We start from the raw sequence: 27,894 nt of genomic DNA, 5'->3' as shown, positions 1-27,894 counted from the left end.
TGAGGGTAAGGTGGTTCATACAGCCTATCTTGATTTTTGCCAAGGCTTTCAACACCATCCCCCACTCTGGAATTATAGATAAACTCACTAAACTAGGTATAAATCCCTATGTCACAATATGAGTTGCCAACTGGCTCACTGACAGAACCCACACGGTAGCAGACTCCAAATCCGACTTCAGACCAGTGACAAGTGGAGTACCACAGGGTTCAGTCTTGGGTCCTCTCCTGTTTGGTATCTACATTTCTGAAGTACAAGCTAACGCAGAAGGTCTTTGGCTAACGAATTTTCAGATGACCGCAAACTAGCAGCCATAATCAACTCTTAACTATGTGGACATCCTACAAAAGGGCCTCACTGAGACAGATGCCTGGTGTCAAAGCCATGGCCTCAAGCTCAATGCCAAAAAGTGCATTGTCATCCCCTTTGGTAAAAACTCTGCATCCATGAACTACAACATAGGAGGTAGTATACTTAACACTGAAAGTATGAAGAGACCTTGGGACACAGGTGGACAGTAGTCTCTCCTTTTGATAATCACATTGCCACAGTAGTCAGGAAATCCTCCTACATTGCACCCCTAATCACAAAAGGTTTCTCATCCAGAAAAGGAGGTCATTGTTCCCCTCTACTCATCACTCATTAGACCCATTATAAGAGTACAGCGCCCCTTTTGGTATGTAACTCACAAGACATCTACAACTGAAAAGGCCGTAGAAACACCTCACAAAGAGGATTACCGGCCTCAAACAGATCCCCTACGCAGATTGTCTCAAAAAACTCCAGCTATACTCAGTCACATATCCCCTACTTGGAGGTAATCCCTGCCTAACATACAAAGCTATGTCAAACCCAGAGCTGTTGGACATGCTGCACTTAAAGAAATCCCAGTCCCTCCGAGCTACACACTCTAGGGACCTAAACCTTGTCACCACAATAAACAGAACATGCTTGAGGGATAGATTCCTGTCCCAGAGACTTCCCATACTCTGGAATAAACTACCTATCTATATCAAACAAAGCTCCTCATTAGCACTCTTCAAGAAAAATCTTGATTGGGTGGGGAATAGGAAATTCACCCCAGGGATCACTTCTGTGGCTCTGCTCAACAGTGGCACAGGAAAATAATTTTCTTGGGTGGCAAAAGCCAGGGTACCTTTTTGGCTGGGTTTGTATAGGCCCCAGGGCCAATAGCCTAGTACCTACCTATGAAAAATGGTCATATTGTGAATACCTGCTAAGATTCCATGAAGGTAAGGACATACCATAATAAAAATTTATGGAATCAATGAGCACAATTTATTTTCTGTTTATCCTTGGTACTCAAAGTTGTATTCCTAACACAACTAGTGATATGACCCATTTTCTCAAGTACTGTAGGCCTAGCATATACCTACTTGCTCTGTATATGATTTTACTAGTTGTAAATTAGTTTTTGATTCTGTTAATATTGACCAAGCAATGCCAAATCACAAAATAGCCTGCAGGAATAATAAATTCCATTTGGGAGTTTTTCCTGTCCTCTATCTCTACTCATTAACACCCTTTCATTTTCTTGAAAGAGCCATAACCATTTGTGTGGTGCGTCTTGCTGCCGCGTGTGCTGTACATTTTACTCATTTTGAGTTTTTTTCCTTTGTCCCACCAGTATGTAATACTTAATATTCCCATAACAATCTGTCATTTTACATTGTCCCTTTAAAATTTTCATTTGAAGATGCATTTACATTGAAGCTGTTGTGTTGATTCTTAAGACTAAAACAGGGCTTTAAGTTGACAATTGGTTACTTGAGCTGGATTATTACTATGTACAGAAATCTTAATATTTCAGATATCAGTAGAGGCTGGAAATCTCACTTTTTCACTTGCTTTGCATTGGCAGTTTCAGCCCGATTTATTACACAGATGATGTTGGTTCAGTTAGTGTCCTGACTAGCTGGGCAGGAATTATATGCTCCAGGCATCCAGGAAGGAAGGTGTTGGTGGAGTCCTGATACAGGAGCTCAGGGTAGGGACTGGCCCAAGATTGTGGTTCCATGTCCCTAGTGCAAGAGTTGTAAACCTGTCATAGACACTCAATCACTTTTACTGGATGTCTTCATTGTAGATGTATGCACTTGCATGTTCAGCAGGCAATGTTTCACAGATTCTAGCTAAACAGTCATGGCTTTATTCACATTTAAACTCTCCTAACATCTACTAGATGACTGCTATGATCTGTCCCTTTACTTTCATTGTGTTGCCAGGTAACTGTGGAGCAAATAGGTTGGAAGGAAATGGGGGGGGGGGGGCTTGCTTTTCTATATCTTTCAAAATATGTATCCGTACTCAGGAGTGCATGCAAGACTACATGAGAGGACCATCCTATTTTCCTGCACTTGTGAAATACAGATTGACATGCTTTGTAGGTCTGGCATCTCTCTGCTGGTTTGTCTCCTTGCTCTATGCCTGGATGGTGCTACTTTAGTCTCTTTCTGAAGCAAATGAGGTAAGTACACACTTTGCTGAACTGGCAGCTACTTGGATCTTGTTGACTGGTTTACCCTAAGTGGTGTGATTACATGCAGTTCCACCTGTAGAAAGCAGGATGTCCAGGGTTGACCAGGAGCAACCTCAGTACCAATAACTGTATTTTTGCCTTCTGTTAGTCTTTCCAAATCAGTTTGCTGTGAATGCATTGAATGTTGTGCTGTTTTCCTTACTCAATTTTTTTTTTGTTTTTATTTTGTTTTCTCTTGATCTACTCGACAGTTAAGGTATTTCCTCTAATGGGTCGTGTTCTATTAGAGTGTAACACCACCGCTGGAAATCAACAATGTGGTAAGTCATATTTTTCTGAAGCTTTGCAATTCTAAATGAAGCTCATTCTAGACAAGAATAGTATGATTTTCCTTTTTCGTAGTCGTTCTGCTTGTTTGTAAAAAGAAATCAGTTGAAAAGTTTTCCCGTGTGAATAAAACTGTCATTCAGGTAGTATTATGGCATTATTATAAGTTTGCATGTCTTTGTTCCCCCTCTATGGGGGGGAAAAATATTATATGCTATTGGAATAGAAAATTAAAATTGGGGAACAGGAGCCTTTCCAAGCTAATGGTGGCTATAAGGCATAGAAGCAATCCTGAATAGAGCAGGCATCACTCAAGATATACCATAACAGTGCAGCAGCAATACAGTAAGCAAAGTGATGACAGTCGTAGAAAACTTAAGCTGAAGTGTACTGTGGTCAGCGTTGTTTAAAATTATTGAGATGAAGGTTCTCATTGGGATGCAACTCTGCGGGGTAAATGCATGCAAGATGTGTTTTGATACAGTGATAGGAATTAAGACAGTAAAGTTGGGGACATAAAGGAACCATGCCTAAAGGAAATGTTGCACATCCACAAATCAAATGGGACAAGAGTCACTCGCTCAAGGGATTTCAACCTAGCCTGTGACATTAACAAAACATGCTGAGGGAGAGAGAGAGGTATCTCCCAGAGATTGTTGCTCTTCTAGAATAAACTCGCAATTCATGTGAAGCAAAGCTCCTCAAAGACCCTATACAAGCAGAACCTAGACAATTGGATGGGAGACTGTAAATTCATTTTGGGGGTGGCACCTATGTCCCTCATGGACAGGGGTAGTCTGTGCTCATCATAGACTCACTATACGAATAACAACCATCTAACCAAAGTCAGTTGGGGAACACTTGTATAGTATGGCTAGGCTTGTAAGGGCCCTAAGGCCGTTAGCCTATTAAACTCCTATGAAGAACTACAAGTGATTAGGGGTGGTATTCCTAGTCTTGAGGTTCACACCTTCGTAGACTTTATTGCTGATGAGTGCCACTATGCCTATATGCAAATACACTAATCGCAGGTTATTCGTGCTGACTTAGTAAATGTGAATGCTTTTAGGTAAAAATCTCCAGCTTTCGTGAAATGAGTAAACTTGCTGAAGTTGATCCTTTATGTGAAAAGTACTAGTATAAAAACTGAAATGTTCGTATAGGGTCAGAAGTATTCAGATGTTATGGATGAACACTACTACATGCAAGGGCATTTGAAGTATTTACACGTTTTCTAAGGCAAGTGGTATATAGTGCACCTATTAACAAAAATCGAAGGGGTTTAAATGTCTTCTATAGGGATACGCATATGTGCACAACCTGATTTGTGTCTTTAAAGCGTGGAAAGGAGAATACAGAAAAGATTGAAAAAGGAAATACAACTGGAAGGAATACATCAGGAGGGTTGTAGTAGAGGGGTACTGTATTTTTGGCATGAGACGCCCCCCCCCCCCAATTTTTAAACTTGTTTTATGGTAGTTTGGATAGGAATTATATTAGAGGGTGTAGGAGAGAGGCATAGGGAAGGAGGGAAATGAAGAGGAGGTTGTCATAAGAGGAAACCTGGTCTACAGGATTGCAAATGTTTTTATTTCCTAATGGTGTTGCAGTGGAGGACCCTGGTGTTGAGAGACTGCAGGCTTGTAGTGGTTGATGCTGATCAGGGCAGTGAGTCTTGACCTCTGAAGAGCATCCTGAACCTGCTCCGCCACATATCCACCAAATCCTGATGTCCACTATGTGGCTTACCAGACTGCATTATGCCAAGATGCCTACAGGACTGGTGCCATGCCTATCCCTCCAACATGTTTTGTTTATTGTGATGACAAGGTTTAGATCCCTGGAACATGTGGCTCTGGGAAATCCCAATCTCTCAGAGCCACACAATCCAGGGATCTAAACCTTGTCATCACAATGAACAAAATATGCTGGAGGGATAGGTTCCTGACCCAGAGACTCCCCATACTCTGTAATACTGTCCTTACATGTCAAGCAGAGTGCCTCATTGGCCCTCTTCAAAACTAACCTTGATGATTGGATGGGAGATAGGAAATTCACCCTGGGGATCATGTCAGTCGCCCTGCTAGACAGGGGCCCAGAGAAGTAAATATCGTGGGAAGAAATATCCAGGGAATTGTTATGGCTAGGCTTACATAGGCCCTAGGGCTGATAGCCTAGTACCAACCTATGAACCTATGTGCCACCATCTCCATCCTGTGTCGGAGCAAATGCTCCCTGACTTGGGAGGGACATGGCTGGGCTGCTGCTAGGGATTCTGGACCTGAAGAAAAATGAACATAAATAGGAGAGAGGAAAAAAGACAAAGTAATATATACTTTAAAATAAGAAAAAGGAGAGGGAAAGAGGGTAGAGGGAGACAAACGAAAAGAGTAGACAATACATTATTTCCTAAAGTAATCAATGCAGTCTTTATAAACGGTGACTACTTTTTATTGAATCTTTTTTATGCTGGGAAATGAGAGTTCACAGGTTTCCAATAAGTGTCTTTTGGCTTTTCCCGGTTAGGGGTCACCACAGTGGAACTCCGTTCCGCGAATGATTGGCAGTAGAGTTTTACGTGCTGGCTTGCCGGGCCTAACGCACAACCTTCAGCGAAGGAATGCCCATTCACGCATGTCGACACACAGAAGACACTCTGAGAATCGAACGTGCAACATCTAACTGTGAGGCGACAATGCTACCGCAGCACCACCACTGCAGTTTCCAGTATCTAGTACAAATTATATCAAGTGTTGGTGACTTCTACATTTGCACTCTACTGATACTAGGAGATAAGTTGGTGTAACATAAGAACTGGTAACACATTTGAAATTTCTGGCTGATGTGGATTGTGACAGTGTGTACTGAAAGCACAGTATCTGCATTCGTTAAAATAGGCAGATATATGAATGTACACAAATGTTAGGATTCTTGAAAGAAATTATAATCTCCAATACAAACTGTTTCCCTAGGTCATTAGATGCCCCCAAAGCCTCTGACAAAGTAAGTTCTAAACTGTTTTGACTTTCCAAACTCCTTTATTAATTCAATTTCATCTTAATGCATATTCTGCTCCCATTTTGACAGAAGCAGGGACTTTCCTTCTGCTTGTATTCCTGGTATGTTCCTTTTAGTAAAGTTTCAGTTAAAGGTAAACAGATTTATAATGGATTAGAGCTGTGTTTATGAACTACTCTGTATGTATGGCTTTTGTTTAACTGTTCAGTCAGGTAGGTATGTTTTATTTTCTGTGTTGTACCTGATGGTCCTTTGTACTTTTGTATTGTGGACTGGATCTGTATGACAGAAAAGTGAGCCTGGCAGAAAAGCGTACACTAATTGTTGGTTAATGAATTTGTTTGACAACTTTGGGGTCTATATCATCAAAACTTTATGCATTTTACCAGTGCTGCGGCATAGCAGAATAAAGCCCTGACTATTGCATGATATGCAGGTTTGGTATCAGATATGCTGATTATGGGAGAATGGATATGCTTATCTGGGGAGAGGGTGCATGCTTGGCTGCATCTTGCATTAGATCTCCCAACAGAATCCGGGGATGTGAAGGGGACATTGTCTAAGGAAGTCAGGACCAGTGGCTGAATTGCAACCGAGGCAGAATGTCTGTATACCCCATTGTGAGTCTGTCATAAAAATGATGACATGAGCCCATGTAATGGGTGGGGAAAAAGCCAAGGTAGAAAAAAAACTTCTATTGGGGAAAAAGATGCTAAGGATGAACCTACCAGGTAACAGGAAAAGAGGAAGGCCTAAGATAAGGTTTATGGATGTGGTGAGAGAGGACATGCAGGTGGTTGGTGTGACAGAGCATGATGCAGAGGACGGGAAGAAATGGAAACAGGTGATCTGCTGTGGCGACCCCTAACAGGAACAGCCGAAAGAAGATGATGTATGAGTTGGGATATTTTGTAGACACCCTAATGTTTATGGATATCAGCTGGGTATGACAACCCTGTGTTTCCAAAGGTCAGACATTCTTCTTATGCTGTGCTGATGTCATAAGAAGGCAGAAACATGCATGTCCACAGCTAGAGGGGTTTGGCTTTAATGGCTGAAATTGTCCATAAATAGACTTGAAAATGAAAATAAAAGAAAGTCATGGACATTCAGAATTACCATTTAAGTTAAACACCTGATATCCTTAAAGGGTGGTTTGCATATATCCCATGAGGCCTCTGATGCAAGAGGTTTAAGGTATCACACATTTAAATAAAGCTGGAATAAGAATCCAAATGAAGATCAACAAAAAAACAGCAAGCGCTTTCGTCTTGTACTACAAGAGAAAGTCATCTTACCATATAAGGGTCTGTTTGAGGATCTTTTCCTTACAAGTCCAGTGAAGCCCCTGTCCATCCTTGAGTATTAACTGTAGCCTTGCTGATGCCAGTATCACCAACTTTTACACTTTACCTGGCAAAGCCCCTTTCTGTTACAATGTCACTGTTCTGACAAAGTACATCTGAAATGATGGTACTATATGTTCGGTGTGCAGATGTTGATGCTATGTGCATCAAATGTTTCTTCAAGTTCAGAAAGCATTGTGTGCCTGTGTGTATGTATGTCTGTGTGTACAATGTAATACGTATACATTCTTAAACCTTTTAAGCATAATTCTGATTATAACTAGAGCTGTCTTATTAGTTTATTCAGGATGATTTCCGTTTAGAATAAATTCTTCACATGAACTGAGAAACCAAAGTGCTAGAAACTGAAGACTATATCTGGTGCTGAATAAATATTTTTTATTTGTAGCACTTTTTCATTTTGGTTGGGCTAAAAAAAATATAGTGGTCTCTAATTAATTTAAAATGCCTATGGTATATGGGTTAACAAATGTGACCCAACTAAACACCATCTGAATAGAGATTTTACATGGATCAAATAGGCCACAAAAAGGTAGTAGTGTGCCAAGGATTATCTCTTCTCTATTTAGAGCTGCATCCAAGCACAGAAAAATCAAGCTTCTACTGTACCTTCCTGACTTGATCCCCTAGAACTACGGTTCTAAAATGGCAAGTCGCGTGATTATTGCTGGCAAGCCATAGTTTTGTCACCTAAAATTCAAAATCTAATTTGCTAGCTGTGGTGGGAGGATAGCTAAACATAAATAACAAAAATGAACTGTGAATTTCTGATGCCATTTTCTCAGAATAACTCGTGCCTCTTCAAATGTCGGAGAACATCACATCATCTGAGCGGTGCTTGCTTGCTTTCAAAGTTTTGAAAATGACATTGTTTGTACTTGACTAACTGATCAGAAGGCCTTGAAAGTCCTTCTAGGTTGCTGCATTTTATTCAGTGTAATCAGCTTCATAACATTTTTTTCAGTCTGCATTTAAAATCAACTTTGACTGGATTTGCTTTCTGTTTGTGGCGGTCTGTAGACAGCCCCCCCTCCCCATAGAGGCCCCTTGCTGTGGTGTAAGTGCATGCAGCTTTGATACAGGCTTCCACTGAAGACATCAGGACAGTTTCTTTATTCAGTTGTATGTATGTATTTAACCTTTGTTGACCAGGTTAGTAGCCTCTCTTCAGGGGAGTCCTGAGGTGGTATTTACAATAGTAGGGGAAATCTGGACAGGGCATTGGGGAACTTCCTCTACCTTTTTTTTGAAAAGGTGCTGTGGGAGAATTTGTACTGCACTCTGCCAGTATCCATGACAGAGGGGGACAAAGACCTAAACACATTCTAGGTGGCATGAGGTTATATACTTGACAGTCACAGGTAGGCAAGGAAGGTGGGCATGCCCATGCTTGAGAGGGCGGTGCACACACGTAGTTTGCTTGAACAGTCTGATTTCCTTAATGTAGACTGGAAAAACAATCATGTGGAGTTGCCTGAGGGTGGTGTAGCATCTTGCCAATATCAGCCCCTTGTGAAAGCTAGCCTCTGCTTTGTTTGCAAAGCTGCCAGTGGGATGGAGAACTGAAGGCATTCGCTTGTAACATGCCTCTGTAAAAGAAGGTATTTACTTCCTGTGTTATAGGATTTTTGGGGGGCATTTCCTTCATATTTATGTTCCTAAGCTCACTAAAGCATTTGGCACAATTTTGTATGGGAGTATAAAGATTAAACTATTTTAATCCCCTGCCAAGCATTTGAAATGCATGTGTAAACCCATTTGGTTTCAGAGCTGAGAAGTATGAGGAGCGTGTTCTACTGTCACTGAGCAAGACAAAATCAGTAAATCATGAGGCTACCATGTTGTGATTCTTTTTATCAATGAATATTAATTCTGTGAGTATCTGGTATTTTTGCTATTTAATTTCTGCTTACCTGATAAGAAGATTTCCAATTTTAAAAAGGTATATAGCTGCCTTGTGACCTGACAGACCTATTCTAGGGAATTGGTTAGTAGTGAGCAGAATTTATTTCCATGCATAGTACACTGTAAAGTAACAAATAATAAATCATTGTGTAAGCAGCAGCTTGGCTTAGCTTTGGTTTTTGTATTTTATTAAACTGTACACTATACTGATTTAACATTCTTTGCAGTGAAATTAAAATCCTTAGCATCTACGTGTTATAAACAGTTAAGTTTGTATGTGTACACTTTGTCTCACTAAAATCACTTTTTCATTTGAGAGCGACTTGCTAATGAACACGACTAATTCTTCTATCTGAAATAGGTAGTGTTTGATGATTTGTTTTGATATCATTATCCAGAAGTGTATTTGGTGATTTATATAGGGGAACAAAATTATTCCTAAGCTTTTAGTTGAGCACAACACCTCTAAGTTTGGTAACCACCTAACTAAAAGTAATGCTGCTGACCTAATGTTTCATAAGATATTCATAACTCTGAAAAATTGTATATTGAAATTTAACAGTACCCACTGAACGGTCTACAATGAATGCACTTCCAAACAATTTGTCTTCACTGACCTGTCTGTCGAGCATCATGTGTGTTGTATGAGCTATGTATGTACAAATCTTGTGACTCAGTGTTTATGTATAATGCCAGTCTATTACCTTTTTCAATAAATGTTTGTGGGGTCAACCTAATTAACAAAACCTACTTATATACACAAATGTGCTCCTTTTTTGCTAGATGCCATGTGTACATTTTCAGATTTTGTCCTGCTTTCTATAAGGAAGGAGGCAGTTGTGCCTGTTCCAAAGATCCCCTGACCTCTCCCACCTTTACAACTGCAAGTCCACATTTTCCCTACATGTCCTAGATTCTGGAGGGTGGTGTTGCCAACACCAGTTAGTTCAGAACTTTGAAGAAGGAAGAGATTCTGGGCATACCATACAACAGGCCCCAGCACTTCAACCAGCTACTGGCAACTTACCGCAAAACATCTGAGCACTATGAACAAGAATACTTACCAAGGCCATTCTGTTTCTTTCCCTCGGATGTCTTCCTTTCAAATTTCCAGCAAGACATTTTTTCTTCCCTGTCTGACGTTTGCCATTCTCATTAACTCCCTCCCTTTGTTTTTTTAAAGATCTTGATATGTTGACTTGTATGTATGACCTTGTCACTAGATGTTCTAACTCACCTGCTCTCATCAATGATTCCCATTAAGAGGAACTTTCTAGACTAATGAATGAGTTTGCATGTGAGCAGCATGTCGGGAGCCAAAGTTATGTATGCACTTTTTAACATCCTGGCCTCTGCTAATCCAGTCTCATCTTTGAGGTATCCACAGTATCTTAGAATCCCAAAACCATTAAGCCGGTGTCTGTGTTGATCTCAGCATTGTCATTTACATACAGATGTTTAAGAGAAGGATCAAAGAACAGCTTTTAATACCATCTTAAAAGTTTACACCTATCACTGGGTAAGGGACTGTTGCTTTCTCAGCTGGAATATAGAAATCCAAATCTGAGTGCTGCCACTACTTGTGATATTTCTCATCTACAAGGGATTTTAACAAAAAACTGCAGTTCTTTGCTGCTGTACCAGAAGTGTATTTTTTGGTAGCCATTTCAAATGTCGATACCTGCTACACAAAGTTCCAAAATGTGGAGAAATGAATGGCTAAAAGATCAGATTTGTATTTACCAAGTCTGAGATGTCATTTCTCTGAATATTTCCTTTTCTCTGAGGTATGGCTATTTCAGACTCTGTATACAAGTTCAGGGGGCTGCACCCTGCAAAAAAAGGTTTTAAGGAGAAGAGCGATATTTGAGATTCGCTCTTCTCCTGTGTTCAGGTTTTTTTTTTTTTTTTTCAGCATTTTCATCTCAATAGGGGAACCTGTTTTTTCACCTTTGCAAGTGATGACAACCTTCCACATTTACCTGCTGCACAGATGCAGCTGATGTTCTTGTCTTCCCAGGTATACTACCACCAGCTTGTTTAACTTCCAAATGGTGCCCCAAGGGTTATGCAGGAGTACTGAGGTGCTGTTAACCCCCAAACATCTTGACAAACCAGAAATGGGCTGATTGAGCCTTTCCTTTCTTGGGAGCATCACTCACCTGACAAAACATTTCACAGCTGCCTTAATCCTGGGGTTTAATTGCTAGTATTTCCAGACTCTCTACTTCATATTGGATATCTTTCTTTGACTTGTGCATTTTGAGTGTATTTAACTGTACAGTAATTAAATTTTCAGTGCAATACATTAAATGAAGGCTGTTTTTCCTGTTTCAAAACTGGTCATGGCTGAGTGAGGCCTACTGCTTACTTTGTCCCTTACACCCAGAAATGTCTAATTTTAAGCTCTCTTCTCCCCCCTTTTCATCATCTGATTTCTGCTACACGACCTTTCTTCTTTTGACCTATTTTGATCTGCTAACCTAACTGCCTGTAATAAAATACATTGACAAATCATTTATGCTTTAAATTGGTAAAATATTGTCTGCATTCTCTTGCATGCATCTTTGCTACTGATGCAGCTATTTAAAGATTACATTAATCATTTGTCACTGTTTTTCTGTAATGGTAGGGGCTACGGCTAAGGAAAGCAGTCTGGATCAGCCCAGCTACCTAATTAATGGATAATGAGATATAGTAAATATAAAACAGGTTATGCCTGCCAGTCCTACAAAGGCTAGATTTCTGTAATTTTGTTTGTCTAATTCCCATTGCCAAAAAGCTTTTCATTTTGTTTTTTTTTTTTGTTTGCTTTTTTTTTTTTTTTTTATTTTTACGCACTGCAGTTTGATAAATTTATGTTAGGATTAGTTAAGAATAATATATGGCACCAAATTTTCATTTTTTTCTGAATCACAACTATTTATAAACCACACAGTACTCCAGACTTATCCCTGTGAACAGAACATATGTAAAGTTAAGAGGCTGCAAAACTCATGCCGTAAATTAGGGGTTGGAAAAGATGGGCTGTAAACATGCAAGATGCATTGCTAAATTTACTATGGTGAATGAGCACTTAAGTGTACATGACAGGTAGTGTGTGACCAGAAGGCCAGCCTTTGTCACAAGGGACAAGGCCTAGAGACTGCTGCTCATAGTAACACTAATACGCATGTAAACAAATGTTACATTGCCATGGATACCAAGGCCATGCATCTCAAAAGGCAGACTATGACCAGTGTATCCTGCACTTTGTCCTTGATTGCCTGGACCTTGAAAATCTGGCAACAATACAAATGGGATTTAGTGTCCAGGTCGCATCTGAGGCTACAAAATCACATTTAATTTTTTCTATAAAGGTCTAGCTCATGTCAAGCACTGCATATGGCGATTCTAGTAAAACGGTACTGATATTTATTAATTTCTGAACTTGTGATACTGGTTTGCAGGGCCGTTTCTGTAAAGAGCAAATGAGCTTTAGATGAATTAGTCACTTTCATTTAAAGGCAATGGACACTACCCAATTTTCAAGAAAATGTTTGCATAATTTTTGTAACAGTGAAAATTTGTCATTTAAAATACAAAAAATTGCAAATGACTTATTAGCACACATTTTTTTCTGATAAGTTCTATACTCTCAACCCACACCTCAGTCTCTGAGCATTAAAATCATAGCAGTGCAGAAAATTTAAAAGAAGCCTTTTTCAAAAATAAGCCTTCAGTTACTAGACCTGATGGACAGTGGTGAGAACTCTTGTTCAGCTCTTACTTGTTGTTTAGTGATGCATGTCGTGCATAGTGTTAGCCATGTTTCACTTTATGAAGTAAATGTAGATGGTGCAAGGCTGCACCTGAAGCAAAAATCATGGTGCTGTGGCCTAAATCATAACAGATGAGAGGTATGTATTAACCTATGTGAATACTGTGATTTGTTTAAAAAAATGACATTGGTCTTTGGTGTTTAGATGTAGCAACTGGAATATTTGTCCCACTACAAATTTAAGGGATTACATAGAGCTTTTGTTACTCTTGTTGCATATGTTGAAGATAAATGGTATAGAGAAGAGTCATGAATAAGGCACCACAAGAGAAAGGAGTCGAATGGTTAGCCAATAGCACTAGGATTTAAAAAGAGTAAAGAATGAAATTCCACGAAGGAACTGAAATTGTGCTGAAAGTGTTAGTGATCAAGGAGATACTTTTTTTTCTTCCCTATAAACTGCTGACAGTCTGGGATCATGTGATGTGACTACCCCATTCTGTTTTTCATAAATGATGGCCAGACACTTTGACTCTTATCCATGCAGCCGTTGGGGCTTTTTTTCCCCAGCCTTAATCTGTTCCCTTGTGACTAACAAGTGTGCTGGCAGATAAGACCCGCTGTACTCTCCTTATGCAAGCTGCTATACACACCTAGCTTGGCAGAAACACAGCCCTGCCACATCCCCCTTCAGTATGTGCTGCTATTCCAGTTGACCAGACCACCTCCATCCCACTAGCATTGGGTAACCCTCATTCCCACCCTCCCTCCGAACTCCTCTAATATTTGCGTTACTAGTCAGTCCCAGGTAATCTGTGTTGTCAGGGCTTTCTCACTGCACCATACAAGCAATGGAAAGGGCACCAGTGATGATGTGGGAGGAGTATTTGCCATAAAAGAGGGAGAAATTTCTCAGAAAATGTCATGGGAAGAAACATTGTGGGATATGAATGCAAAATATGGTTCTAAAGTGTCCCAAAATGGTTAGCAAAGAGGAGATACATGGAGAAAAATGTGTTTTATGCAGCAAATTGTATACTTGCCAATTCAAGTGCAACTTGGATAATTGAATAAGGAATAGGAAATGCACCGCTGGTTTGGCAACTATGTTGCTATTGAACAAGTTACAAGCTACCTTTATCCATCTCCCAGGCCCCTTCTCATAAATGTTTAATCTCACAAGCCCCTGCTTGCACTTACCAAGGGCACCAGAACTTGTCAGAAATTTGGGATGCATAGTCATGTCAAAGTCCCCAGTGGTTGTTAGCCTACTACAGACACATGAGATTTTTTAACCAGGAATGCTGAGTTGAGAAGTTCATTTTCAGTGGAGACCCAGGAAGGTAAATCTAAAAATACAAAAATAAATAAAATGGCAGGTCAATATAACATCTATAATCTGTGATAACATATCTCTATCATATATGGAATACATTTCAAATGTTAACTGGCCAAAATGCAGAACGGCAAAAGATTTACTACAAAAGATTGAAGCACAAAAGTCTAATACTCTGCACATGTCCCTCTGCACCCCACACCTCCTAATTACATAGACCAGGCCACACAACAGCGAGGAAAGGAAAATACATCACTATCTTGTTGACTTAACTGTTTTTTCATCCTTTTGTGGTCTATCTTTTGCTGTTTAGCCATTCACAGTTGAAATTTAACCCAACATTACAAGTCAAACGGAAACTGCTACAGAACCAGCACAGCCCTAGCCACAGCCCTCTTTAGTGACACTTTAAAGGAAACTCTTCATTGAAGCTTCAAAAATTTCAATTTCAGAGCATCTTGGCTAAATTAAAACAAAGAAAATAAATATCCCTCTGCACTGTCAGAAAATATTCTATATCAGAAATGCTTTATATAAAAACTTGATGTCAAAAATGTTTTGAAAACTAGCCGTATTGACTAGGTGCCTTCCAGTCCCTGTGCTACTTAATGTTCCATGACATTTAAAGGAAAATGCCTACCTTAAAACTCCAGTTTTTCATGGCATCGTAGTTGCAACACAAGCCAGAATTGTACTGCACTATGAGAAAATGCTGAATATATCAAAAATCTTCTGTGTAAGATCTACTTTCTGTCAGAATGCTACTGTAACAGTGCTGTCAAGGCATGCATTTTTTAGCTTATCACTACATTGCAGGTCAATTAGAAATGATTATCTCCTACTTAAATATTGTTCAAGAACATTTAGTGGAAAAAGTGCAACTTCAGACAACTAAAAATAGTGTCAAAATGCTTCTTGTATTATTTTGATAGTCTATTATATTCTAAAACGCTAACAGTGTCAGCAACAAAAGGGTGATAAATGCATCAAAATAATTTAATCATTGCTGCAAAACAGAATTAAACCTCCTGGAGTAAATGCTAGTAGTTCACATGTAGGCACTTCCTGTGCTGCTCAGCAAGAAAGGAGGAGCAGACCCAGAACTTTTACAACCCCAAGGGCACTCCACAGTAACTAACTTAATCCTAAAATTCAGGGAGAAGGCAGATGCACAGAGTAAATGTGTGTGTGTGTGTGTGGTGAGTACTTGGGCACAGGTTTTAGATAATTGTTCATGATTGGGGTGGGACAATACAACAGTAGTTAAACACTGACCGGGCTGTCTTTGCTTACCAGCGGAGAAATCCTGGTAACTGTTGCAAATTTTGGTTCAAGTGACAATCCCAGACCACCATACTTTCTCTCTGTCAGCTTTGGCTCTGGGTCTTTTCTGGTATGCTGCCTCTAAATTAATCTCATAGGAGTGATATCGGGTCTAAGGGCAATTCCTGTACATCAACCCATAAGAGTGACATCTGGTTCAAGGACATTTCTGCTCTTCTGTTACCTTCAGTTCCAGCCTTTTCATTTGACCCAGTCCTCTGGGGCCAGGTGACGCCTCCAGGTACAGCTGCAGTTAACTCCTCCCGACACCTCTAGGTGTCAAATTATTGCATCAGTAATTCCAAAACCATGCTATATGTAAGGTTTTAAAAAAATTCATTTTATAGCTTACACAATGGCAAACTCAATTGCATTAGTATTTCACCTCTGTCTAGTGCAGTAAAAGAGAGATCAACTGTTTATGATACTAATTTATATAGATGTAATTTTCACATTTTTCAAAACATCTCTACTACCAAGTAACACACAAACCTCCTTAGCCTCATATGAAAGCTCTCAGCTAGATGAATAAAATTTTGCTGACAGTATGTGTGTAGCTTGAGTGGATGCTGAGATATTTTAAGTTGTGAACGAAATATTACAACCATAATAGTTACTGTGACTTAAATTCTGTTTAAGACCTAGAACCTAAAGAATATTACCAGTATAAAAATAGATTGTACTGAAGGGTTAGCCATTTATACTTTCATAACCGCTATTGTTCCAGATAAATGAACATTTGTTTGAAATGTGAGGACATAATTTGATTCGGTCAAAGGACTTAGGCTCCACCCATTGGAGGTTAAAGTGCAAACTTCCTGAGCTACATTGGTGTGAATGAGTTGAGAAGCATCCTAGACTGTAGTCTGGACGTGGAGGCTGTATTTTTGGGTTTGGCAAGTACAGTAAGGATCGGTTTCCTCATAATGACTGGTAGAGGGATGGTTGCCAGTATTTCTTTGGGTGTGGTAAGAGTTGAAGGTTGGGGGAGGAGTTTGAACTGAACTTGTTGGCCAGCAGGTTTGCTATAGTTTCAGACTGGGGTGCAAGTGTTGCCATTCGTGATTAACTTGGCACATTGCTGAGTGATTCCCCTGAGGTTACAAACATAATTATCAAAAGCTTTATGGTTATCTTTCACCTGGGAGGCTATCTTTGGCAGATTTGACCAGCTCTCTAATTTGTTTAGATTGGCGAGTGTCTTTTTATATTGATCTGTCATAGATTATGTTCATAGATGAATACTAGGCTACCTGCCCTGAAGGGCCATTTTAAGCCTAGTCAATAACCCAAGGTCAGAATCAAACTTTTATGAGAGAAGACCTTAACTATTATGCCAAGCCTACTCCACCTTTGCTTTGGAGAGGACTATTTATGCTTGGGATCCACTGGGGTAGTTTTATTTTTGCCAGTAATCGTAAGTTTGACTCAGACAGGTACTGCCTCCTCTGTGTAGCTATGAATATGGGTATGCAATGCTTTTGAGTACAGCTCAGAGTAGGCTTCAGTGTCCTCCAGGTTCGGAGGGGCTTAGAAGTTTAATAAGCTGTCACTTAGTCTGAGGTGATTGGCCTTAGCAAAGTTCTCAACAGGTTTGGAGTTTGATGGGGGTTCTAAGTTAGTTTTAATACTAAAGGAAATCATTTTATGGTCAGATCTTACCATGGAGAAGTTAATGCATGGGAGAGAGCAGCATCCCCCACATTCTTGCTAGGTCTAGGATATTAGTGCCTCTAGTTGGGGAGCTAACAATTTGCTCCAGGGTGTTTGCATTGACAAAGTGAAAAACCTCTGAGCAAGTGACTTACAGGTTGTATAAGTCTCCCACTTTATGGAGGGGTAGTTGAAGTCACCAATAAGAATGATGGTAGGCTCAATGTTAAGATATTCCAGTAGGTTTAGGTAGGAGGTGTGGTGTTTCAGACTCTCTGTTGGAGGAGCTGTAGAGCTAGCAAGGATATGAGAAGGGGGTTGCACCTACAGTTAGGCATGGAGCAGCTCAAGTGAGCCATGTTGGAGCAGTCTAGCAGTGTAGTTGTCCTTTTATGAACACTGGTACAGCTCCTCCCTTTGTTTTATCCTGAGTGGAGGGGGGGTTCAAAATTTATGAAAGGCATTGTAACCTTTCATAACCTGGGTGGTTTCTGTGGTTCTGAACCATGTTTCCATGAGTGCATATATGTCTGCATTCTCCAGGGTACCAAATGACAAGGGACTTGTTTGGTCTATATATATTTGTTCCCAGGAGCATTCCATGTGGTTGCTGTAGATTAAAACCAAGTATAGCAGAACTGGATTGTATGTGCTCATTTGATCTCCAGGACACTTAACCACATGAAATCTGTGAGGCTTCAGTCCGTCCAAATCTGGAGACATTACCCATTCCAAACACTTCTGTTGTGTTTTGTCTGTTCCCCCAGTTTTAAAAAAAAATGCATGTCCATGGTGGCAATGTGCTTGTGGGGAAGCCAGTGTTTCCTTACCAATGTAATTGGCTTTTTCCCCAAGACTGGCTTATCCTAGCAAAGGAGTCTCCCAACTCTCTGTCCTTGGGCATCATTCTGAATGTCTTGCACCTCTGTTACACCCTTCTCAACATCCATTTATTATAGTATGGTAGCTAGACACCGACAGGGAAGGCAGGGTTCAAATATTCATTTTGAAAGTTGCTGCTCTTCATTCCAAAATCACTTCAGCGCATCAGTACCGCAGGATGATGGGTCTGTGTGGCATCCACCCCCTTCATTTGATGGCCCCTAACCAGATTCCACATGAGTCCTTCAGTGGATCCTTTGAGTTCAGTGTTTGTAAGATGCAGACCTGAAGGAGCAGGGAACCACATCTCCTGTGCTTGCAAACAATGCCTCTCATTGTGTTTGGTTGCCAGCAAATTTTATCTTTGAAAGTTGGCTGTTGTTCCCCCTCCCCATCTTGGATAATGGTCCTCACAGATACTTTGGCCTTGGAGATGGAGGGATTATATTTCAGTGATGGTTTTCTGGGGTTGGGGGGTATATTTCACTGATTGTTATGGTCCTCCAAGGAAGTACATCTTCTTAATGAAAATGAGGGCAGTTTCTCTCCCTTTAGATCTTCCTGCACCAAGGTGCCCTACTCATAATTGACCAAGATTGTCATTCACATGAGACAACACCAAACAGGATCCTCTGTGCCAAAAGGCTATAAATTTAGGAATGGATTATGCATCAACAATTTCCTAATAGTAGTCCCCATCCCTGTAGAGTCAGGTTCATAGGTGCATTGGGTGAGCAGGTGTTTACTTGCAATACATAAGTGGTTCCTCATCTCCCCTGTGGGGGGAGAAAACTCCAGATATCAAAATATTTGTTGCTAATCCAGTTCAAATCCTGTCAGGAGTGAGAACCCTCCAAGATTGTCTAGCCCACTTCTGGCCAAAATGGCTCCTCTATGCTTCTCCCCCATTTACTCTGACAAAGTATATTCAAAGCCAAGGGTCACCCTTGTAACCTTTTTTCTCAAACCAACATATCTAGTTCACTCTTGCTGCCACATCTTCTGGAGAAATACTATACCTAAGCCCAATGAACACCTTCTTGCCTGAAGCATTGGTCAAGTTTTATTAGGACCTTCCCTATGTGAATCTCACTGAATTACTTATCCAGTTCCAGTAACTACCAGTAATCCTGCTTTTAACCACAGTAGTTTCCATTCTTTGTTTTTGTCTCTCTCTCTCACACTCTTGTGCACTCATATCAGGACAAATGGACCCTTTTTTCTGCAATGCTGGAGCTGTTGCACTACCTGGCTCATATTTTTGTTTATGGTTGTTGTACTATCAAGGTCTACTTGCTGCCAACTCAACCTTTCATCAGGACTATGATGGTTCATTCTTTGCAGCACTAAAAGATGACTTTCTTAATAGGCATTTTTCTCTTGAGGTCCCCAGTGAGTAATCCAGTAATCTGAGAGGTTAACCCAGGGTCAATTTGATGCTGCTTTTGCAGAAGATCTATAGTTTAACTATTCAGGTGCACTAGAGAGATAAAGCCCTCACTATGGCCCAACTATTCAGAGAGAAAAGACCCTGGTAGAACAGGTGGGCTAGCTCAAGTCCAGTTGACCTCTGATTTAGTGGCTAAAGTGACTGACAGGCTCATCCCTCTCCTGCCGTTGTATCTATCCCAGGGGTGGACAGTTTCATGTGTTCCCTGTGGTGGTCCCTAGTAATCACTTTTGGGGGACATGGTCTAAAGAGGGGAAATGATGATGGGCATGGCTGAGCTGCCTGGAGATGGGGCAATAGTCTACACATCCTCATTACATGCCAGTCCCTCTGATGATACCATGGGACTGCAACAGGGAAGGGAAAATTGGGCATGTCCCCCCTGATTGTTCATAGGTGTTTACTAGGCTAATGACCTCAAAGGCCTTTTTAAGCCTGGCCTGATACCTTTGATGAGTGTAAGCAGGGGCTTGGGAGGTGAAACCTTTACAAGCAGGGACCTGTGAGATAAACCATTTACAGGCTACCTATGTCCATTAGAGACATAGGTGTCCAAACCAGGAATGAATTTCCTGATCCCCATCCAGTTGTCCAAGTTGCACTTGAATTGGGTTAAGGAGGAACTCTGCTTCACGTGGATCAGGAGCTTGTACCAGAGAAGGGGTAGTCTCTGGAATACATACCTCTCTCTCTCTCTCTCTCCACAGGTCCTATTTATATTGCAAGCAAGGTTTAAGTCTTTAGAACAGGTAATTCCGCTGCTGATTGTTTGTGGATATGCAGGAGGTCCATCAGAGTGGGGTATGACAATACCCTGTATGCCAAGCATAGATCTCTCAACAACTTGTAGGAGACTGAATACAGGGATAGGGTTTTGACATGGTCTGCATAGGACATGTTACTTATGCCCTGTATTCTTTTAGTGAGGATCCTCCATGGAGTTCCATTTGCTGAACATGCCTGGTTAGGTACATACCAAAGGGGGCACTGTACTCTAGTGATGGTTCTGATGACTGCCGAGTACAGTGGAACAATGATTTCATTGTACCTAGATGCCATACCCTTGTTTAAGTTGCACAACACAGAATGATTTCCTCACTACTGTAGATATGGAGTGGTCAAAAGCTAGATTACTTTGTGTCTCCAGGTCCCTGACAACTGGGTAAACGTAGGGGTATGTCGCCAGTATGATAGTTACCAAGGGTGGATGACTTCCCAAAAGATTGTTTTTCTTGCCACTTAGTTTTAGCTTATGGCTCTGGCACCAGTGGTTTGTGTCCAGCCCTTCTGGAGAACATTTGTCAGTGGGTGATTCAATGATGGCTCCTAATTTGCAACCATCTTCAAATTTAGTCAGCTAGAGGCCATTGATGTTGGCCTTTACTTCAGAGAAGTAAGTATCAAAAAAGAGCAGTCCCAGAAGTGAGCCCTGATCGACTCTGCTTGTGCCTGGTCTCTCTGTAGAGGTGGAATCCCCAATTCTAGCTTCCTTTGTCCTGCCTGCAGGCCAGCTGGCTATCCAGTGGGTGACCTAAGGGTTTGTACCTAACCTCTTGAGGTTTTTCAGCAAAGTCTTAGTGGGGTATTGTCAAATGCTGCAGCCAGGTCAAGGTTCATTGTATGATATTAGGCTATTGGCCTAGAGGCCCTTATAAGCCTAGCCAATAATTTCACCCATGTTTTCACAAAGTCAGCACATGTTTTTCTTGTCCAACATGGACACAGAGGGGTCCCAGGGGTATATTTTCTTTCCCATACAGTTGTTCAGGTTCCTCTTAGAGGTCTATTGAGGTACTCTGCTTGATATGGAGGTACTCTGCTTGATATGGAGAGGAAGTCTATTCCACAGATGGGGGTGTCGTTGGGATGCACCTATCCCGCGAACAAGTTCTATTAATGTCATAGACCAGGTTGAGACCTTGCGTGCAGGTTGCGTTAGTGGAGTTTGACTTGCAGATGTGAAGCAACTCAATCAAAGCGGAGTCTGAGACTGCCTTGTATGCCAGACACAGGTCACCTCTGAGCAGTCTGTATGAGACTGGGCTTTTAACCTATCTGTATAGGAGAGGTGTTTGAGACTCTAAGGTCAGGAACCTCTGTGGTTTTTCCAACTACTGCATGTGCTTGGCAAGGTGCATGCTGAAGGAGGCATTGTACTCTCTAATGGGTCTGATAAGGGAGGAGTGCAGGGATGTTATGACCTTGCTCCTGGATGAAATACTTTTGCTTATGAGGTGGGCCACGTAGAAAGCCTTCCATACAATGGAGGTAACATGGTGATCAAAAGTCGGGTTGCTATCAGTGTGATTGCCCAAGTCCCTCATGACTGATTGTATGCTTGCTACATTGTTGTTAATGTGATAATTAGTGGGGACACTATTTTCTCCAAAGGGGGCAATAATGCCTTTCTTGGCATTCAATTTGAGGCCATGCTTCTGGCACCAGTCATTAGTCTGGTTAAAGCCCGTTTGAAGGATGTTCACAATGCTAGGGGAATTTGACTGTGCTCAGCTTGCAGTCATCTGCAAACTTAGTCAGCTACAGACCACTGGTTTTGGCTTGCACCTCAGAAAAGTATATCCCAAACAGTAGAGGCCCAAAGATTGGTCCTTGGGGTATGCTGCTTGTTACGGGTCTACTATTAGAGGTGGCTTCCCCTATTTTGACTGGGTGGGTTCTGTCAGTGAGTCAGTTAGCTACCCATGTGGTAACATATATGGGTTTATGCCTAGCTGGTAAAGTTTATCTATTATGCCTGAGTGATGAATAGTGTCAAAGGCTTTGGCTAGGTCAAGGTAGACTGTGTGCACGGTCTTGCCCTCATCCATGGCTTTGATTACTGTTTCGTAGAAGGCGACCAAGTTTAACAGGCGTGATCTCCCTTTGACAAAACCAGACTGTGTGGGGTTAAGCATTTGGAGGTTGCCAATGTCCTTGTTTATAAGGTCCATGATGATGCATTCCATGGCCTTGCAGATCAGGCTAGTTAGGCTGATGGGCCTGTAATTAGCCTGGGTCAGTGGATGGTCCACCTTTGTGCAGAGGGATGACAGTGGCTGCCCTCCATTCTGCTGGAATGAAGCTGGTGCACAGGCTTTGGTTGAATAGGGTGCCTAGTGGTGCTGAGAGCTCTTGCTTGAGTTCATGTAGGACACAGCCAGGGATGTTGTCTGGTCCCATGGAGGCTGTATGTTTTGCCTTTGAGAGGGCATTTAATAACCTGCTCCCTGGTGATGAGAGGGGGGGAGCAGGTACTGGGGATGTCCTGGTTTACTGATGGGGGGCAGGGGTGAAGTTTTCACTGAACTTGTCTGCTAGCAGATTGGCTACATCTGTGAGTGTGTCTGTGTGAGTGTGTCTGTGTGGGTGGGTGTGCATCTCTCTCTCTCTCTCTCTCTCTGGGGGGGTCTCTCTCTGGGGTGTGTGTGTGTGTGTCTCTCCCTGGGGTGTGTGTGTGTGTGTCTCCCGGGGTGTGTGTGTGTTTCCCTGGGTGTGTGTGTGTGTCTCCCGGTGTGTGTGTGTGTGTGTCCCGGGGGTGTGTGTGGGTGTGTGTGTGTCTCTCGGGTGTGCGTCTCTCTCTCTCTCTCTCTCTCTCTCTGGGGTGTGTGTGTGTCTCTCTCTGGGGGTGTCTCTCTCTGGGGGTGTCTCTGGGGCTGTGTGTGTGTCTCTCTGGGGGTGTCTCTGGGGCTGTGTGTGTGTGTGTGTGTGTGTGTGTGTGTGTGTCTCTCTCTCTCTCTCTGGGGTGTGTGTGTGTCTCTCTCTCTGGGGTGTGTGTGTCTCTCTCTCTGGGGTGTGTGTGTGTCTCTCTCTCGGGGTGTGTGTGTGTCTCTCTCTCGGGGTGTGTGTGTGTCTCTCTCTCGGGGTGTGTGTGTCTCTCTCGGGGTGTGTGTGTGTCTCTCTCTCGGGGTGTGTGTGTGTCTCTCTCTCGGGGTGTGTGTGTGTCTCTCTCTCGGGGTGTGTGTGTGTGTCTCTCTCTGGGGTGTGTGTGTGTGTCTCTCTCTCTCTCTGGGGTGTGTGTGTGTGTCTCTCTCTCTGGGGTGTGTGTGTGTGTCTCTCTCTCTCTCTCTCTCGGGGCGTGTGTCTCTCTCTCTCTCGGGGCGTGTGTCTCTCTCTCTCTCTCTCGGGGCGTGTGTCTCTCGGGGCGTGTGTCTCTCTCTCTCGGGGCGTGTGTCTCTCTCTCTGGGGGTGTGTGTGTCTCTCTCTGGGGGTGTGTGTGTCTCTCTCTCTGGGGGTGTGTGTCTCTCTGGGGGTGTGTGTGTCTCTCTCTCTCTCTCTCTCTCTCTCTGGTGTGTGTGTGTGTGTCTCTCTCTCTCTGGGGGTGTGTGTGTGTGTGTCTCTCTCTGGGGGTGTGTGTGTGTGTGTCTCTCTCTGGGGGTGTCTCTCTCTCTGGGTGTGTGTGTGTGTCTCTCTCTCTCTCTCTCTCTGGGGTGTGTGTGTGTGTCTCTCTCTCTCTGGGGGTGTGTGTGTCTCTCTCTCTCTCTGGGGTGGGTGTATCTCTCTCTCTCTCTGGGGGGTGTCTCTGGGTGTGTGTGTGTGTGTCTCTCTGTCTGGGGGTGGGGGTGTGTCTCTCTGTCTGGGTGTGTCTCTGTCTGGGTGTGGGTGTGTCTGGGGGTGTGTCTCTCTCTGGGGGTGGGTGTGTCTGGATGGGTGTGTGTGTGGGTGTGTGTCGGTCTGTCTGTGGTATTCTTGACGACCAATTCAGAGAAGATTTGGGACTTACCTTTGAAACTGCAAATGTACGCAAAGAAGGCCTTGTGATTGTCCTTGGTGGATGTGGCCAATTTGGACTCTTAGCCTTGGAGGATTTCACTAGTAGCCTTATTTGCTTATTCAGACAAAGGAGAGATTGCTTCCAACTTGGTACCTGCTCCTTCTTAGTCCTGGACAGCAATTTTTTTTCCTTTTATTATACTCTTGTTTATTGCTGCTGTCTGCCAAACAGATTTACTCTTCCTTGAGGAAGATGATTTGGTCCTGTCCGGTATTGCTGAGTCCATGCAGCTATATAGGTGCTCATATATTTTTTTTGTGGTGTAGGCTTGGACATTGGTGCTTGATTCAACTGAAGGGATGGTGGCTGAAGCTGCTTATACCTGCTTTCAGGAGGTTGTAGTCCGTTTTGGAAACGTTTTTTTTTTTTTTTTTCTTTGACCCTGGCGAGGGGGGGGGGGGTTCAGGTGAGTTGGTGACTTTGAAAGTGATTGCTTTATGATCGGATATTACCAAGGAGGATGACACTGTAGGGGTGCTACAGTAGCTACTCATGTTGGTTAGTACCAGGTCCAGGATATTTTCGCCTTTTGTGGGGGTGTTGACCAGCTGATCCAATGCACTAGGATTAACTAAGCTGAGGAATCTCTGGGCATTTGTATGAGCTAGAATAGGTCTTCCACTCTATTATTGGGTATAAAGTTGCCCAGGATCAAGCTAGAGGGTTGAATCTTGATGTATTCCAGTAAATCCAGATAGGTGGAGTGGTCCTCCTGAGTCATGCGTGGAGGTCTGTAGCTAGATGTGATTTGAATAGGTGTTTTGTCAATAATTTGCACCTGGTAGTAGGTGTTATGAACTATTTTGCCCTCATTTATTGCTTTGGTGACCTCAAAGAAGTTCACCAGGTTGAGTAGGCATGACCTGACCTTGATGAAACCAAACTGAGTTCATATGTTCATAGGTAGAGTAGGCATGACCTGACCTTGATGAAACCAAACTGAGTTCATATGTTCATAGGTAGGTACTAGGCTATTCACCCTAGGGCCTATATAAGCCTAGCCAAAAAGGTACTCTGGCTTTTGTCACCCGAGAAAATTATTTTCCTGTGCCCCTGTTGAGCAGAGCCAAAAGTGTGATCCCAGGGGTGAATTTGCTATATCCCATCCAGTCATCAAGATTTTTCTTGAGTGCTAATGAGCTTTGTTTTATATAGATAGGTTGAGTCCAGTGTCTGGTGATTTCCTGTGTCATTTATCATTTCCATAATTCTTTCTATGGCTTTGCATACGGGACTAGTGAGACTTGTGGGTCTGTAGTTTGAGATGTGTAGATGGTCCATCTTTGTGCAGAGGGATGACTCATGCTGTTATCCATTCATGAGGCATGAAGCCTGTACCTGATAAATAATTTTTTTTGCTATTTAGAAGGCATCCTGGGATATTGTCTGGGCACATTGATGCAGGGGGCCTTGGCCTTAGAGAGAGCTTTAAGGACCTATTCTTTCTTTCTTTTTATTTGATATTTCCTGAGGGAAGGTTGATGGAGAGAGGATGAAAACGGAGCTGAATGTGTTGGCCAGAAGGTTTGTTGCATCTTCTGGCTCAGTATAGGTGGCTCCATTTAAAATGAGCTCTGCACACACTTGTGTAGTGCCTTTGAGGTTGCAGATACAGCTAAAGAAAGACTTGTGGTTGTCCTTGGCCTGGGAGGCCAAATTTACCTCAAATTTGGCTTTGGTAGACTTTAGTTGTACTGAGTTTTTTAGTTTGAGTGCTTTTATTCTGCTGGGTGCTGCACCTCCTAATTTTTGCCATAGCAAAGTGTTTTTTTTTTTTTGTCCTGGTGGGCACTACCCACTTAATGAATGATGTTAAAGAAGAGCCAAAGTGGAAGGCAAAAATATTTGGGTAATGTCAAAAGCAAAATTAAATTATTGTTGAAAAAATAAATTAGATTTTTGAGAGTAGGAGAATTTGAAGGCGAGGATGAAGTTCAGAACATAAGAAAACATAATTCTGTTGGTGAGGATGAAGTTCAGAACATAAGAAAACATAATTCTGTTGGGCAAAGAGGAAAGGAAAATTAAAAGTGGAAAATCCCATCTAAATTGAAAAAAAAAAAATGTTTTCTGTCAGTGAAAGTTGCCAACAGATGCTGCCAACATACTGGGTGACCGATTCAGTGCCAACTTTACCAGTCACCCCACTAAAGGACCAATCACGATACCAGAGGAATGCCGAGCACCCAGCATTACTGCAGCACTGGTTAAAGCTGCACTGTCCAAGGCCAAGAATACAGTTTTCATGGGACCCGACAATATCCTTGGATGTGTTCTACATGAACTACAAAATTAAATGGCACCACATCTGTGTGCCCTGTTCAATCACAGCCTTACCTCAGGCTTTGTCCCTACTGAATGGTGCACTGCTACAGTCATTCCTCTCCATAAAGGGGTAGTGACTACAGACCTTGGGAATTATCACCCTGTTAGCCTGACTAGTCTGATAAGTAAGGCTATGGAGTGCATCATCATGGACCTAATTAACAATGATGTCGGGAATCTCCAAACACTAGATCCCACGCAGGTTTGCTTTGTGAAAGGTAGATCATAGCCTGCTCAACCTGGTTGACTTCTTTGAGTCTGTCCCCAGAGCTGTGGATGAGGGCAAGGCAGTTCATACAGCCTACCTCTATCTGGCCAAGGCCTTCCCCACTCAGGAATTCTTGATAAACTCCCCAAACTAGGCAGCAATCCCTATATCAATAGGTGGGTTGCAAATTGACTCACAGAACGCATAGTGTGAAAGTAGCAGACTGTCATACTGCCGACCAGTCACGAGTGGAGTCCCACAGGGATCGGTCAGGAGTCCTGTCCTGTTTGGCATCTACTTCTCAGAAGTCCAGGCCAACACTGAGGGACTCTGGCTGATCAAGTTTACAGACGACTGCAAGCTGGGAGCCATTATTAACTACCCAAGTGATGTAGACATTCTACAGAAAGGCCTCACTGACACCAATGACTGATGTCTAAACCATGGCCTTAAGCTTAATGCCAAAAAACTCAGTTGCTACTAATTATCATATCGATGGGAGCCCACTGAAGGTATTTTAAGAGATCTGGGGACACAGGTTGACAGCGACCTCTCCTTCAACCACCACATTACCACTGTGGTCAGAAGGTCATTCTATGTGGCACATCTTATTACCAAGGGTTTTGCATCCTGGAAGAAAGAGGTAATCATCTCTCTACTCTTCCCTCATTATAAGCAAGTATAATGCCCCATTTGGCATGTAACTCACTAGACACATGCAACAGCTGGAAAAGCCACAAAAGTACCTCACAGAGAGGATCCTAGACCTATGTCCTATATGGGCAGACTAAAAAAAAAAACCTCCAGCTATTCTCTGTCTCATATAGTCTACTAGGAGGTGATCTCTGCTTGATTTACAAAGCCATGTCTGATCCACCTCTGTTAGAAATGCTACGTCTAAAGAAATTCCAATACCGCCACACCACATGCTCCAGAGACCTCAACCTCATTACCATAATCAACAGAACATGCCGGAGGGACAGGTTTATAACCCGGAGACTGCACATTCTCTGGAATAACTTCCCATACATGTCGAGCAGAGCACCTCACTGGCCCTCTTCAAGAAAAA

The 27,894-nt window shown here is 42.3% G+C and overlaps 1 protein-coding gene across 1 annotated transcript in view; it reads left to right on the top strand.

The window, feature by feature from the left end:
• The window catches only part of LOC122795041 (tyrosine-protein kinase STYK1-like), a 689,604-nt gene that overhangs the window by 216,940 nt on the left and 444,770 nt on the right, over positions 1 to 27,894 (top strand). The window contains exon 2 of the mRNA XM_044063619.1: positions 2,752 to 2,820. Coding sequence (XP_043919554.1) covers positions 2,769 to 2,820 — 52 coding nt within the window. The 5' untranslated portion in view covers positions 2,752 to 2,768. The remainder of the gene's footprint in view (positions 1 to 2,751; positions 2,821 to 27,894) is intronic.

This window comes from Protopterus annectens, chromosome 2.part1 (genome assembly GCF_019279795.1).
Source record: "Protopterus annectens isolate FY-2018-M chromosome 2.part1, PAN1.0, whole genome shotgun sequence".
Taxonomy (NCBI): Eukaryota; Metazoa; Chordata; order Ceratodontiformes; family Protopteridae; genus Protopterus; species Protopterus annectens.
Note: the sequence above shows the minus strand (reverse complement) of the source record. Positions and strands in the feature narration are given on the sequence as shown.